Here is a 15,503-nt window from a genome sequence, read left to right as displayed (position 1 = left end):
AGGATCCCTGGTGTGTGTCTGTGTAGGGGAGGTGGGGGGGTTGGAGCGGGATATCTCAGTCAAAGCCTAGTTCAATGGAGAGTAGACATATAAAGTTACTGGAGAAACTATCTAAAAAATGGTCTGAAAGAAACACACACACACACTCTCCCCCCGTTAGTCTGTCTCAGTGATTCACTGCGTTATTGATCCACTTGCTATCTATTATTCATCACCCCCCCACCTTCACACACACCTGCATCCCTGGTCTTCCACCATAGACACTGGCTGCCTTGGCAACATGGACTAACATTCTGCACGCTGGGAAAGAAAGGGGAAACACAACACCACTTTACAACATCCATCACTTACTAACTAACACACAGACACACACCACACACACACACAACACTCTGCACTTCATGGAATGTAGGCCTAGATTCCTTTGCCATGAGGTCACCTCTGAAAGTACACTCACACTCAGCTCAGGGAATGCTAATGAGGTCTAAATGCAGGAATAGACAGAGTATGTATGTCTTAATGTACATGTAAATATGTGCAACATAATCCAGCCAGGTAAAATGATGACAACGAGCTCTGGGTGACAGTCAGAACCCCATTGTCCTAACAACTAGTGGAGAGGGGGCATCATAATAACACTGTAACATCACTATACTAACATGACTATAATAACATGACTATAATGACATCCCTATAATGACATGACTATAATAACATGACTATAATAACATGACTATAATAACATCGCTATAATAACATCACTATAATAACATCACTATAATAACATCTATAATAACGTTACTATAATAACATGACTATAATAACATCACTATAATAACACCACTATAATAACATTAATATAATAACATCACTATAATAACATTACTATAATACCGTCACTATAATAACGTCACTATAATACCATGACTATAATAACATCACTATAATAACATCATTATAATAACATTACTATAATAGCATTACTATAATAGCATCACTATAATAGCATCACTATAATAGCATCACTATAATAACATTACTATAATAGCATCACTATAATAGCATCACTATAATAACATCACTATAATAACATCACTATAATAGCATCACTATAAGAGCATCACTATAATAACATCACTATAATAGCATCACTATAATAGCATCACTATAATAGCATCACTATAATAACATCACTATAATAGCATCACTATAATAGCATTACTATAATAGCATCACTATAATAGCAGCACTATAATAGCAGCACTATAATAACATCACTATAATAACATCACTATAATAGCATCACTATAATAGCATCACTATAATAGCAGCACTATAATAACATCACTATAATAACATCACTATAATAACATCACTATAATAGCATTACTATAATAGCATCACTATAATAACATCACTATAATAACATCACTATAATAACATCACTATAATAACATCACTATAATAGCATCACTATAATAACATCACTATAATAACATCACTATAATAACATCACTATAATAGCATCACTATAATATGGCAGTGGTTGGTCAAGGGTGACACTACTTCCAAGATGGGCATGCAGGCAAGCACTCATTAGCTAGCAAGCTCACATCAGATACCATAACTCCACTAGACAAAGTCTTAACCTGATGACTCCATACCCTCTGTCCACACATGGTTCCTGTTCCTCCTATTCTGATCAGATTTCTAACATGTGTTAACATATGTTAGGTGTAGAGAGAGGAGAGAGAGTGGAGGGACGAGAGATGACTGTGAATTCACTCTTCCTAAATAAAAGCAGAACTCCCTCCTCTGTGAGACGGTAGTGTGATGAACAGACAGGATATATATTTAGCTGCTCTGGTTAACTTAACACTTTGTTACCACTGAGAGCTAGAGCTGAGAAGATCTGCCAATTAACTCAGCCAATAGCATATCTTCAGTTAAGTAGCACCCAATATAATCTCCTCTGTTAGTTAACAACCAATAACATCTCTTCTGTTAGCTATAGCAACCAATATACTATATTATGTTAGTTAGCAGCCAATAGAATCTCTACTGTTAGCTATAGCAGCCAATACAATCTCTACTGTTAGCTACTGTGTAGCAGCAAATTGAATATCTTCTGAGATCTGAACAGGCCTATAGTTTGTCTCTGGCCAGACATACTGAGTTAGCTGCTGACAAACAACGGGATGAAACAACAGCCTTTTCTAAGGCCCATTGTGTTAAATAATTAGATTTGATGTCCCGAAACATTGGTTGGTATGTGTATGTCTGAATGAAGTTCATGTGTTAGGGACAGACTCAGTGTTAGGACAGCCGTACGTGATCTCCTTCAGAAACAGCAGGGTTGATGGAATGCTGCTCTCAGAACAGGAATATAGTTACAGATTTACTATGCTATTACTGGAGGTCTACACACACACACACACACACACACACACACACACACTAATTCTCCAGTAGCTGTAGCAGAGAGGTAACGTAACGGCCCGGTGCCCCTCCAAGGACAAAAATTCTTTATTACTGAGAAGGAGAGGGGAGAGGGAGACAATCGAGAGGGAGGAAGAGAGAAAGAGGAGAGAGGGAGGGATAGAGGAAGAGAAGGGAGAGAGGAGAAAAACTGCTAGCCAACAGGCTTTAAACAGACAGACACAGGAGCAGATGGGATCTCACTGCTGCATAGGGGGACTAGGCTGTCCTGACACACACATGCACACACACCAGCCCTCTCTCTCTCCTGTGGTGCAGTAATTAGAGGTGTGTGTGCCCAGTGGGGATCAGTAATGGTGGGTTTCTCCTGAAAGCCCAGGAGGACAGGGAGAGGAGTGTGTGTGTGTGTCTGCGTGTGTGTGTGTGTGTTTCCGGGGGTGGGGGCTGGTGTCACACAGTTTAGCTTGGTAGCTGACTGACTGGTTCAGTAGCAGTACTTTAGCTTTGTAGCTGACTGACTGGTTCAGTAGCAGTACTTTAGCTTGGTAGCTGACTGACTGGTTCAGTAGCAGTACTTTAGCTTTGTAGCTGACTGACTGGTTCAGTAGCAGTACTTTAGCTTTGTAACTGACTGACTGGTTCAGTAGCAGTACTTTAGCTTTGTAGCTGACTGACTGGTTCAGTAGCAGTACTTTAGCTTTGTAGCTGACTGACTGGTTCAGTAGCAGTACTTTAGCTTTGTAGCTGATTGACTGGTTCAGTAGCAGTACTTTCACTTTGTAAATGACTGACTGGTTCAGTAGCAGTACTTTAGCTTTGTAAATGACTGACTGGTTCAGTAGCAGTACTTTTTAGCTTTGTAACTGACTGACTGGTTCAGTAGCAGTACTTTAGCTTTGTAACTGACTGACTGGTTCAGTAGCAGTACTTTAGCTTTGTAACTGACTGACTGTAGCTGACTGCAGGTACTCAATAAAGAATTAATGAAGATTAATAGACTGAACTCTGGTTTTACTATACCATTACACACACACACCACACACACACACACACACACACACACACACACACACACACACATACACACACACACACACACACATACATATACACACACACACACACCACACACACACCACACACACACACACACACAAACACTGGCAGCAAGTAAGACGTGTGTGCATGTTATCGTTATTCTATAATCTAACCCTTACCAGCTACAGTTTAAATGACTTTTTAGTCAAATGTTAAGCACTTGTGTGTGAGTGAGGCCATAAGAGGCAGGAATGTCCCAGCACTGTGTATTAGTGTGTGTGTATTAGTGTGTGTGTATTAGTGTGTGTGTATTAGTGTGTGTGTGTGTGTGTGTGTGTGTGTGTGTGTGTTAGAGCAGAGCTAATGTAATGATATAATGCAGGAGAATGTGTTGCACATTAGAGCTTCATGATGTGTGTGTAATGAGCCGCAGAATGGAAGAGTACTACCCTCCCTCTCTTCTCATCTGTCATTGCCTTTCTCTTTCTCTCTCCCCCTGTCCCCGCCTCTCTTTCCCTCTCTCCCTTTCTTCTGTCATCTGACTTTCTGTGTGTTCATTTCAGTGGCAGGACAGTGGGGGAGAGGGAGAAGGAGAGAGAGCACACGTATACACAGTACACAGAGATATAAGGTGCATTTCCTGGCTTTGCATCAGCTCTGTGTGTTGTGTTCTGGGCCTGGAGTGTCAGGCTGCTGTCAGATCAGTTAGAGCCTCAGGCTGTGCCTGTCTGTTTGTCTGTCTGTCTGTCTGTCTGCCTGTCTGCTCTCAGGGCAGGGCTGGAGATACACGCTGACATGCCTTACATCGAGTTGACATCACATGACCACTGGAGACGAACAGCATGCCATGAACATACAGCAGGGTGACTTCCTTCTTACTTACATCAACAACAACAGAACCCAAATCTGCCAAGAGACTGACAGTATTGGTTCTTCCCAGTGTGGACCGGCAGATTTGGAATTGTGTTGTTGACATAGGCAGTGAGTACAGGGTCTAACTTCCTTAAGCGTTTCTTGATCTAACCTGTCTCTCTCTCTCCTCTCCCGGCCCTGCCCTGTGGGAAGGTCTAACGTCTCTCTCCTCTCCTCCAGAGTGTCCCAGCCCTGCCCTGTGTGAAGGTCTAACGTCTCTCTCCTCCAGAGTGTCCCTGCCATGCCCTGTGGGAAGGTCTAACATCTCTCTCCTCTCTCCTCCAGAGTGTCCCTGCCCTGTGGGAAGGTCTTACGTCTCTCTCCTCTCTCCTCCAGAGTGGCCCTGCCCTGCCCTGTGGGAAGGTCTAACATCTCTCTCCTCTCTTTTCCAGAGTGTCCCAGCCCTGCCCTGTGGGAAGGCTCTCTACTCCTACGAGGGGAAGGAACCCGGAGACCTGCAGTTCGCTAAAGGTGACATCATCATCCTGCGACGTAAAGTCGACGACAACTGGTACCACGGGGAGCTGAACGGTTGTCACGGTTTCCTTCCAGCTAGTTACATCGTGTTGTTACGGCCACTGAGCCAAACTCCACCAACAGGAAAGGCCCTGTATGACTTTGAGGTGAAAGACAAAGACCAGGACAAAGACTGCCTGGCATTCTCGAAGGTACACACACACATGCACACACACACGCTAAGTCGTTGTAAATCCACTGTGTTTGCATCTATGATAGCCCACTGAATGGTTTATCTACTCACTCTACCTTCTCCTCTGTCTGTCTTTCTACCTCTATCTGAATATAGTTATTCTCCTCGTGTGTGGGAGAGAGAGAGGAAGAGAGAGAGCAGAGACCCTCTCTCTCTCTCCCCCTTTCCCAGCACAGTGTTTGTGATAAACAGTGATTTGTATTCCCTCCGCTCCTCTCCTCTTTAAAGCTCATAATTTGTTCATGCTGTTACACACACTCATCCAGCTAAGTACACTGGAGAATGCAGCATCTCTTGTTCTCTCTATCATTCTGTGTGTGTGTGTGTGTGTGTGTGTGTGTGTGTGTGTGTGTGTGTGTGTGTGTGTGTGTGTGTGTGTGTGTGTGTGTGTTCCTCAGCAGCACCTGGTCTGGGTTCACACACTCTCTCAGGATGGATCTGGGGAAAGTGGGCCAAGTCAAAGGACAGAAAGACACAGACACAGTTCTTTCCACACACACAGAATCACAGCTGCAGTTCCTTAGCTAAATGTCTGAATGGAAGGATGGGCTGAAATTCATTAGAAATGAGAGAGAGAGAGATTAATAGAATTCCTGGTGTCCTTAAAAAACTTCCTGTCTGTTTAATAGGATGAGGTTCTGACAGTGATCAGACGAGTGGATGACAACTGGGCAGAGGGCATGCTGGGAGATAAGATCGGGATCTTCCCCATCCTCTATGTAGAGGTAACAACTCACTCACACACACACACACACACACACACACACACACACACACACACACACACACACACACACACACACACAGGGGTCTTATTAGATAGAGATACATCAATAATTAAGGGTCTTCCATCACTTTGACACGGCATGGAGTGTGTGTGTGTGGTTATCTCTGCACGAGGTGGTTTGGGGGGGGGGCATAATTAGGGTGTCCCAGCTGGAGTGGAGCATTGAGGGAGGGAGGTGGGAGCTCTCTCTTCTCCTCTGCTATGCTATCCTCCTGGCTCCTCTCCTCTGGTGGTGTGGCTCTGCGCCATTAACCCTTCACACCCCTTTAATCACACTGCAGTTTGACTTAGGAGTGGGTGTGGGTGGAGAAAACACACTGCAGTTTGACTTAGGAGTGGGTGTGGGTGGAGAAGACACACTGCAGTTTGACTTAGGAGTGGGTGTGGGTGGAGAAGACACACTGCAGTTTGACTTAGGAGTGGGTGTGGGTGGAGAAGACACACTGCAGTTTGACTTAGGAGTGGGTGAGGTGGAGAAGACACACTGCAGTTTGACTTAGGAGTGGGTGTGGGTGGAGAAGACACACTGCAGTTTGACTTAGGAGTGGGTGAGGGTGGAGAAGACACACTGCAGTTTGACCTAGGAGTGGGTGTGGGTGGAGAAGACACACTGCAGTTTGACTTAGGAGTGGGTGTGGGTGGAGAAGACACACTGCAGTTTGACTTAGGAGTGGGTGAGGGTGGAGAAGACACACTGCAGTTTGACCTAGGAGTGGGTGTGGGTGGAGAAGACACTGCAGTTTGACTTAGGAGTGGGGTGTGGGTGGAGAAGACACACTGCAGTTTGACTTAGGAGTGGGTGAGGGTGGAGAAGACACACTGCAGTTTGACTTAGGAGTGGGTGAGGGTGGAGAGAAGACACACTGCAGTTTGACTTAGGAGTGGGTGAGGGTGGAGAGGACACACTGCAGTTTGACTTAGGAGTGGGTGTGGGTGGAGAAGACACACTGCAATATGACTTAGGAGTGGGTGTAGGGGGAAGAAGACATACTGCAGTTTGACTTAGGAGTAGGTGAGGGTGGAGAGGACACACTGCAGTTTGACTTAGGAGTGGGTGAGGCAGGAGAAGACACACTGCAGTTTGACTTAGGAGTGGGTGAGGGTGGAGAGGACACACTGCAGTTTGACTTAGGAGTGGGTGAGGGTGGAGAGGACACACTGCAGTTTGACTTAGGAGTGGGTGAGGGTGGAGAGGACACACTGCAGTTTGACTTAGGAGTGGGTGAGGGTGGAGAGGACACACTGCAGTTTGACTTAGGAGTGGGTGAGGGTGGAGAGGACACACTGCAGTTTGACTTAGGAGTGGGTGAGGGTGGAAAGGACACACAGCAGTTTGACCTAGGAGTGGGTGAGGGTGGAGAGGACACCCTGCAGTTTGACCTAGGAGTGGGTGAGGGTGGAGAGGACACACTGCAGTTTGACTTAGGAGTGGGTGAGGGTGGAGAGGACTCACTGCAGTTTGACTTAGGAGTGGGTGAGGGTGGAGAGGACACTGCAGTTTGACTTAGGAGTGGGTGAGGGTGGAGAGGACACTCTTGCCACAGTGTGTGTTTGTCTCGCTTGCCCTTTTCGCAGTGCAGATATCAGCTCATCAGCTGTAGTGTCAGACTCATCTAGTGTACTTAATGCACCTCACACACACGCACACACACACACACACACACACACACACACACACACACACACACACACACACACACACACACACACACACACACAGTGAGCATAGCACTACTCAAATGAAATATGACCACAGAGAGCAAAAAAGCACATGGTGGAGGATGGGTCTGCCTCAGGGAAGAGCGAACGTAGACACACACACACACACACACACACACACACACACACACACACACACAGTAAAGACAGTGATAAGGGACACATTCAGGTGTTTTGTGTATACTGTGGGAAAGTATGCATGAGATGGTGAGAGGCAAAACATCATATTTGGATGAAGTTATTCACTGTCTGTCTGTGTGTTGCTGACCTTCAGAAAGAGAGTGTGTGTGTGTCTATTGGTCCCCTGAGTGTGATGCCGTCAGTGCAGGATCAATCTATCAGGCTCATTTCCATATGGTCTGGCTCTGATTAGCATATCTATTAATATGGAAAACTGACATGTCACACACTGAGACAGATTCACTCCTACAGTCTATACACACACGCACGCACGCACACACACACACACACACACACACACACAGAGGGAAACAGCGCAGGTGATATTGATGTAAATTAATGTAGCAGTGGCCTCCCCTGAGTTCAACATGGTGAAAAATACGATGGCGCCGGGGGGGAGGGGCTGCCGTCTTATCGGCTCTTAAAACTTCTTCAGGATTGGTGGGTCCCCTGCGGGATGGTTGAGCTAACGTGGGCTAATGCGATTATGAGGTTGTAAGTAACAAGAACATTTCCCAGGACATAGACATATCTGATATTGGCAGAAAGGTTACATTCTTGTTAATCTAACAGCACTGTCCAATTTACAGTAGCTATTACAATGAAATTATACCATGCTATTGTTTGAGGAGAGGGCACATTTTTGAACATGGAAAGTTATTAATAAACAAATTAGGCACATTTGGGCAGTCTTGATACAACATTTTGAACAGAAATACAATGATTCATTGGATCCGTACCAAACTTTGTACATACACTGCTGCGATCTAGTGGCCAATATCTAAATTGCACCTGGGCTGGAATAATACATTATGGCCTTTCTCTTGCATTTCAAAGATGATGGTACAAAACAAAAAAACGGTTGTTTTTTTCTTTGTATTTTCTTTTACCAGATCTAATGTGTTATATTCTCCTACATTCCTTTCACATTTCCACAAACCTCATTATTTCCTTTCAAATGGGTCCAAGAAAATGCATACTACAGACACCCAACCAGACACAGATCCCTGTGATTCGCTGGAGAAGGAAAATGAGATTTCGTGGAATAAGATCAGGGTGGCTTGCGAGGATCAGACGACGAGTGACTAATCTGCCCTTGCCTTCCGCCCTGCTAGCTAATGTTCAATTGCTGGAAAATAAATGGGACGTGCTGAAAGTACCACAACAGCTGGTGCACAATATCTAAGGAAGTCTCAATGTTTTGCTCGTCTGAGATAGAGTATCTCATGATAAGCTGTAGACCACACTATCTACCTAGAGAGTTTTCATCTGTATTTTTTGAAACTGTCTACATACCACCACAGACTGATGCTGGCACCAAAACTGCACTCAATGAGCTGTATACCGCCATAAGCAAACAGGAAAACGCTCATCCAGAGACCACCTTTACTCCACACACAGAGACGTGGACAAAGTTGTCCTCGCACTCCATTTGGCAAATTTGACCATTATTCTACCCTCCTGATTCCTGCTTACAAGCAAAAATTTAAGCAGGAAGCACCAGTGATGCTAAACTGCAGGACTGCTTTGCTAGCACAGACTGGAATATGTTCTGGGATTCTTCCGATGGCATTGAGGAGTACACCCCATCAGTCACTGGCTTTATCAATAAGTGCATCGAGGACGTCATCCCCACAGTGACTTTACGTACATAACCCAACCAGAAGCCATGGATTACTGGCAACATTTGCACTGAGCTAAAGGGTAGAGCTGCCGCTTTCAAGGAGTGAGACACTAACCCGGAAGCTTACAAGAAATCCCGCTATGCCCTCCGACGAAACAGACAAAGTGTCAATACAGGACTAAGATCGAATCGTACTACACCGTCTCCGATGTTCGTTGGATCTGGCAGGGCTTGCAAACTATTACAGACCACAAAGGGAAGCACAGCCGAGAGCTGCCCAGTGACACAAGCCTACCAGACGAGCTAAATAACTTCTATACTCGCTTTGAGGCAAATACCACTAAAACATACATGAGAGCATCAGCTGTTCCGGACGACTATGTGATCACGCTCTCCGCAGCAGATGTGAGTAAGACCTTCAAGCAGGTAAACATTCAGGCCACAGGGCCAGACGGATTACCAGAACGTGTACTCCGAGCATGCGCTGACCAACTGGCAAGTGTCTTCACTGACATTTTCAATCTCTCCCTGTCTGAGTCTGTAATACCAACATGTTTCAAGCAGACCACCATAGTCCCTGTGCCCAAGACAACTAAGGTAACCTGCCTAAATGACTACCGACCCGTAGCACTCACGTCTGCAGCCATGAAATGCTTTGAAAGGCTGGTAATGGCTCACATCAACACCATTATCCCCGAAACCCTAGACCCACTCCAATTTGCATACCGCACCAACAGATCCACAGATGATGCAATCTAGATTGCACTCCACACTGCCCTATGTGAACACCTATGTGAGAATGCTATTCATTGACTACAGCTCAGCGTTCAACACCATAGTGCCCTCAAAGCTCATCACTAAGCTAAGGACCCTGGGACTAACCACCTCCCTCTGCAACTGGATCCTGGACTTCCTGATTGGCCACCCCCAGGTGGTAAGGGTAGGTAACAACACATCCACCACGCTGATCCTCAACACGGGGTCCCCTTATGGGTTCGTGTTCAGTCCCCTCTTGTACTCCCTGTTCACTCATGACTGCATGGCCAGGCATGACTCCAACACCATCATTAAGTTAGCTGATGACACAACAATGGTAGGCCTGATCACCGACAACGATGAGACATCCTATAAGGGAGGAGGTCAGAGACCTGACCGTGTGGTGCCAGGACAACAACCTCTCCCTCAACCTGATCAAGACGAAGGAGTTGATTTGTGGACTACAGGAAAAGGATGCCCGAGCACGACCCCATTCATCGACAGGGCTGTAGTGGGGCAGGTTGAGAGCTTTAAGTTCCTTGGTGTCCACATCACCAACAAACTAACATGGTCCAAGCACACCAAGACAGTTGTGAAGAGGGCACGACATAACCTATTCCCCCTCAGTAGACTGAAAAGATTTGGCATTGGTCCTCAGATCCTCAAAAGGTTTTACAGCTGCACCATCGAGAGCATCCTGACGGGTTGCATCACTGCCTGGTATGGCAACTGCTCGGCCTCCGACCGCAAGGAGCGTAGTGCGTACGGCCCAGTACATCACCGGGGTCAAGCTTCCCGCCATCCAGGACCTCTATACTAGGCGGTGTCAGAGGAAGGCCCTAAAAATTGTCAAAGACTCCAGCCATCCTAGTACCTACATGTATATAATTATCTCAATTACCTTGACACCGGTGCCCCTGCACATTGACACATTGACTCTGTACCAGTACCCCCTCTGTATAGCCCCACTATTGTTATTTACTGCTGCTCTTTAATTATTTGTCATTCTTATCTCTTTGTTTTGTTTAGGTATATTCTTAAAACTGCATTGTTGGTTAAGGGCTTGTGAGTAAGCATTTACTGTAAGGCCTACAACTGTTCGGCGCATGTGACAAATACAATTTGATTTGATAATGGCATGATGTCACATTGACATTGTGGTGTGTACATTTGTGGGTGTATGTGTTTTTGGTTTTACTATCCCTTGTGGGGACCAGAAGTCCTCACAAGGATTGTAAAACAAGGAACATTTGGACAAGAGGGGACATTTTACCGGTCCCCACAAGGAGAACGGCTATTTTAGGGTTAGGTTTAGGGTTACAATTAGGTTTAGGGTTACAATTAGGTTTAGGGTTACAATTAGGGTTAGGGTTACAATTAGGGTTAGGAGTTAGGGTTAGGTTTAGGGTTACAATTAGGGTTAGGAGTTACAATTAGGTTTAGGGTTACAATTAGGGTTAGGAGTTACAATTAGGGTTAGGAGTTAGGGTTAGGTTTAGGGTCAGGGCTTTGGGGTTAAGGTTAGAGTTAGGTGTTAGGGAAAATTGATTGAATGGGATTAAGTTGTTTGATCCCCACAAGGATAGTAAAACAAACGTGTGTGTGTGTGAGCTCTGAGAGGACGTGAGACTGAGCATCCGTCTGTGAGGTAGCGTGAGTAGTATTGTTGCTGGGCAGATTCAGTGTGTTTATTATCTGACTAGAAGGAACAGACTACAAGACTACTATCATCCTCTCAGATATGAGCTGCATTACAAACGTTGTTCTCTCCTCCTCCTCTTTCACTGAGTACATAGATACTCCTAAGGCTGCGGCGTGTGGTTGTGTGTGTGTGTCTTTGTGTGTGTGTGATCCTTTGTGGCTGGTTTGACGTTCTGCCAACAAGAGCAGGCGGGCTCTGAGAGCCAGGAGATCTCAGATCCTCTCCTCCTCTCTCCTCTCTTCTCCTCTCCTCCTCTCTCCTCTCTTCTCCTCTCCTCCTCTCTCATCTCTCCTCTCCTCCTCTCTTCTCCTCTCTCCTCCTCTCCTCCTCTCTCCTCTCTTCTCCTCCTCTCTCCTCTCTCCTCCTCTCTTCTCCTCTCTCCTATCTTCTCCTCCTCTCTCCTCCTCTCCTCCTCTTTCCTCTCTTCTCCTCTACTCCTCTCTCGTCTCCTCCTCTCTCCTCTCCTCTATTCTCCTCTCCTCCTCTCTCCTCCTCTCCTCTCTTCTCTCCTCCTCTCCTCTCCTCCTCTCTCCTCTCCTCTCCTCCTCTCTTCTCCTCTCCTCCTCTCTTCTCCTCTCTCCTCCTCTCTCCTCTCTTCCTCTCTCCTCCTCTCCTCCTCTCTCCTCTCTTCTCCTCTTCTCCTCCTCTCTCCTCTCTTCCTCTCTCCTCTCTTCTCCTTTCCTCCTCTCTCCTCTCTTCTCCTCTCCTCCTCACTCTAGCTAAATGAAACAGCCAAACAGTTGATGGAGATTGACAAGCCGACACCCAATCCCGTCCCTGGCCCCAGCTCTGACCCGCCCCCCGGCCTCCCATTGGGTCCCTGCTCCTCTGGCCCCTCCCCTAAACCATCCTCTCCAGGAAGCAGCAATGGTGCCCTCCAGAGGCGAGGGGAGGAGAGGAGAGGAGGAGAGGAGAGGAAAGGAGGAGAGGGGAAGAAGAATGCTAAGAAGCGCCACTCGTTCACAGCTCTGAGTGTGACCCAGCGGACAGCACAGCTCAACAACAGACACAGTATGGAGATCTCCCACCCTGTCCTCATCAGCTCCTCTGACCCCAGGGCTGCTGCACGAATACAGGACTCTCCCCCCGGTCCCGCTCCCTCCTCAGTAGGGGTTCTGGTTCCTCCCAGAGTGGCTTCAGTCACCTCAGAACTGCTGGCTCAAGCCAAGGTCCAACTACCACTCAACATGTAAGTTACAGTACAGTTTACTCATCACACAGGCATGGTTCACTAACTGGTAAATCTAGAGGTAAATGAGTTGACTAGCAATGCTGTCTGTTTTCTCTGAGCTGCTGTCCTATCTATATGGTGATACGGAAACTGAGATGAATAAAGAGATGCTGTCGTACCTAATTACATATTTCCCCGGGCGCAGGCAACACACACACACACACACACACACACACACACACACACACATAGTATCCAGAGCAGGTTGTCCCGCTGATGAGGTCAGACACTTCCATCTCCGACCTGGCAACCAGCCCTGTTGCTATGGGGAAAACGTCCCCCAGTTACCATAGTAACCCAGAGGCAGTGCATGGAGACCTTGTTTACTCTTCCCTACTATTATTCTTCAGACTTGTATTCAGACCTATACATTCATATATCAAACATATATCCAGCCATACAGTACCCCCCAACAGTATTTGGACAGTGAAGTCAACATTTTTCTTTGAGTTCTTTACTCCAGCCATTTGGATTTGAGTTCATGAGACAATTGTACGGAACCTCTTTTTATGTGGGAGTATTTTATTACATATTTGTTTGACCATTTGAAAAGAATACCAGTCATTTTTCCATCCCGTTATCATGAATGATCTCTGTGTATCCCAGCTACCTGGCCCTGTATGCGTATAAGCCCCAGAAGGCAGATGAGTTGGAGCTGAGGAAAGGAGAGATGTACCGTGTCACAGAGAAGTGTCAGGACGGCTGGTTTAAAGGGACCTCTCTACGCACCGCTGCTTCCGGAGTCTTCCCTGGAAACTACGTCACACCCGTGTCCAGGTGAGACACACACTTTCTCTCTCTCTCTTTCTCCTTTCACACACACTATCTCTCACACACCCTTTAAAACGCATAGCTCTGTGTGACAGGCAGTCGATAAGCAGCTATGGTGATGATAGTATCCTAGAGCTGATGTCAATGGTATCATGGTCACTATTCTTACAGGACTCAATGGAACCATTCAGGCTCTCCTCTCTCTCTCTCTCTTTCTCTCTCTCTCTCTCTCTCTCTGCAGAGCTCCGTTTGCGGTGGGTGGTTCGCGGAACTCCTGTCTCTCAGGGCAGGTGGGAGGGGCGGGACAGGGGAGTAAGGCAGCCTCCCCCTCCTCCTCTCGTCCCTCACCTCCCCCTTCCTCCCCACAGTCTGCCGCTGCTCAGCTGAAGAACTGCCTTCGCTCTGGACAACAAACAGTTAACCAGGCCCGCTCTGCCATGCAACTGGGTGAGTACACGCACATATAATACCAGTCAAAAGTTTGAGCACACCTACTCATTCAAGGTTTTTTCTTTATTTTTACTATTTTCTACATTGTAGAATAATAGTGAAGACTTAAAAACTATGAAATAACACATGGAATCATGTTGTAACCAAAAAAGTGTTAAAATCAAAACCAAATCAAAATATATTTTATATTTGATATTCTTCAAAGTAGCCACCCTTTGGCTTGATGACAGCTTTGCACACTCTTGGCATTCTCTCAACCAGCTTCATGAGGTAGTCACCTGAAATGCATTTCAATTAATTTGTGGAATTTCTTTCCTTCTTAATGCATTTTAGCCAATCAGTTGTGTTGTGACAAGGTAGTGGTGGTATGCAGAAGATAGTGTCACAGATCAGGGTGTGACACTATCTTCTGTCCTTGTGATTGTCTCCACCCCCCTCCAGGTGTCACCCATCTTCCCCATTATCCCATGTGTATTTATACCTGTGTTCCCTGTTTGTCTATTGCCATTTCATCTTGTTTGTCAAGTCAACCAGCGTTTTTGTTATCAGCTCCTGCTTTTCCCAGTCTTTCTTTTTCTCACCCTCCTGGTTTTTGACCCTTGCATGTCCTGACTCTGAACCCGCCTGCCTGACCACTCTGCCTACCCCTGACCCTGAGTCTGCCTGCCGTCCGGTACCGTTGCCCCACCTCTGGTTTACTGAACCCTGCCTGCCTTGACCTGTCTATCGCCTGCCCCTGTTGGAATATTAAACCATTGTCAATTCGATGTGTCTACATCTGGGTCTTACCTTGATTCCTGATAGACAGCCCTATTTGGTAAAAGACCAAGTCCATATTATGGCAAGAACAGCTCAAATAAGCAAAGAGAAACGACAGTCCATCATTACTTTAAGACATTAAGGTCAGTCAATACGGAATGTTTAATGGACTTTGAAAGTTTCTTCAAGTGCAGTCGCAAAAACTATGAAGCTCTATGATGAAACTGGCGCTCATGAAGACCGCCACAGGAATGGAAGACCCAGAGTTACCTCCCTCTGCTGCAGACGATAAGTTCATTAGAGTTACCAGCCTCAGAAATTGCAGCCCCAATAAATGCTTCACAGAGTTAAAGTAACAGACACATCTCAACATCAACTGTTCAGAGGAGACTGTGTGTATCAGGCCTTCATGGTCGAATTGCTCCA

General features: G+C 46.1%; 1 protein-coding gene across 1 annotated transcript in view; it reads left to right on the top strand.

The window, feature by feature from the left end:
• Window positions 1-15,503, top strand: part of LOC112239824 (E3 ubiquitin-protein ligase SH3RF3) — an 80,707-nt gene that overhangs the window by 49,804 nt on the left and 15,400 nt on the right. The window contains exons 2-6 of the mRNA XM_042319732.1: window positions 4,782-5,057; window positions 5,728-5,823; window positions 12,586-13,055; window positions 13,704-13,874; window positions 14,110-14,315. Of these exons, the coding sequence (XP_042175666.1) occupies window positions 4,782-5,057; window positions 5,728-5,823; window positions 12,586-13,055; window positions 13,704-13,874; window positions 14,110-14,315 (1,219 nt within the window). The remainder of the gene's footprint in view (window positions 1-4,781; window positions 5,058-5,727; window positions 5,824-12,585; window positions 13,056-13,703; window positions 13,875-14,109; window positions 14,316-15,503) is intronic.

Source organism: Oncorhynchus tshawytscha, linkage group LG03, assembly GCF_018296145.1.
Source record: "Oncorhynchus tshawytscha isolate Ot180627B linkage group LG03, Otsh_v2.0, whole genome shotgun sequence".
NCBI lineage: Eukaryota > Metazoa > Chordata > Actinopteri > Salmoniformes > Salmonidae > Oncorhynchus > Oncorhynchus tshawytscha.
This window is presented reverse-complemented; position numbering and strand designations above follow the sequence as displayed.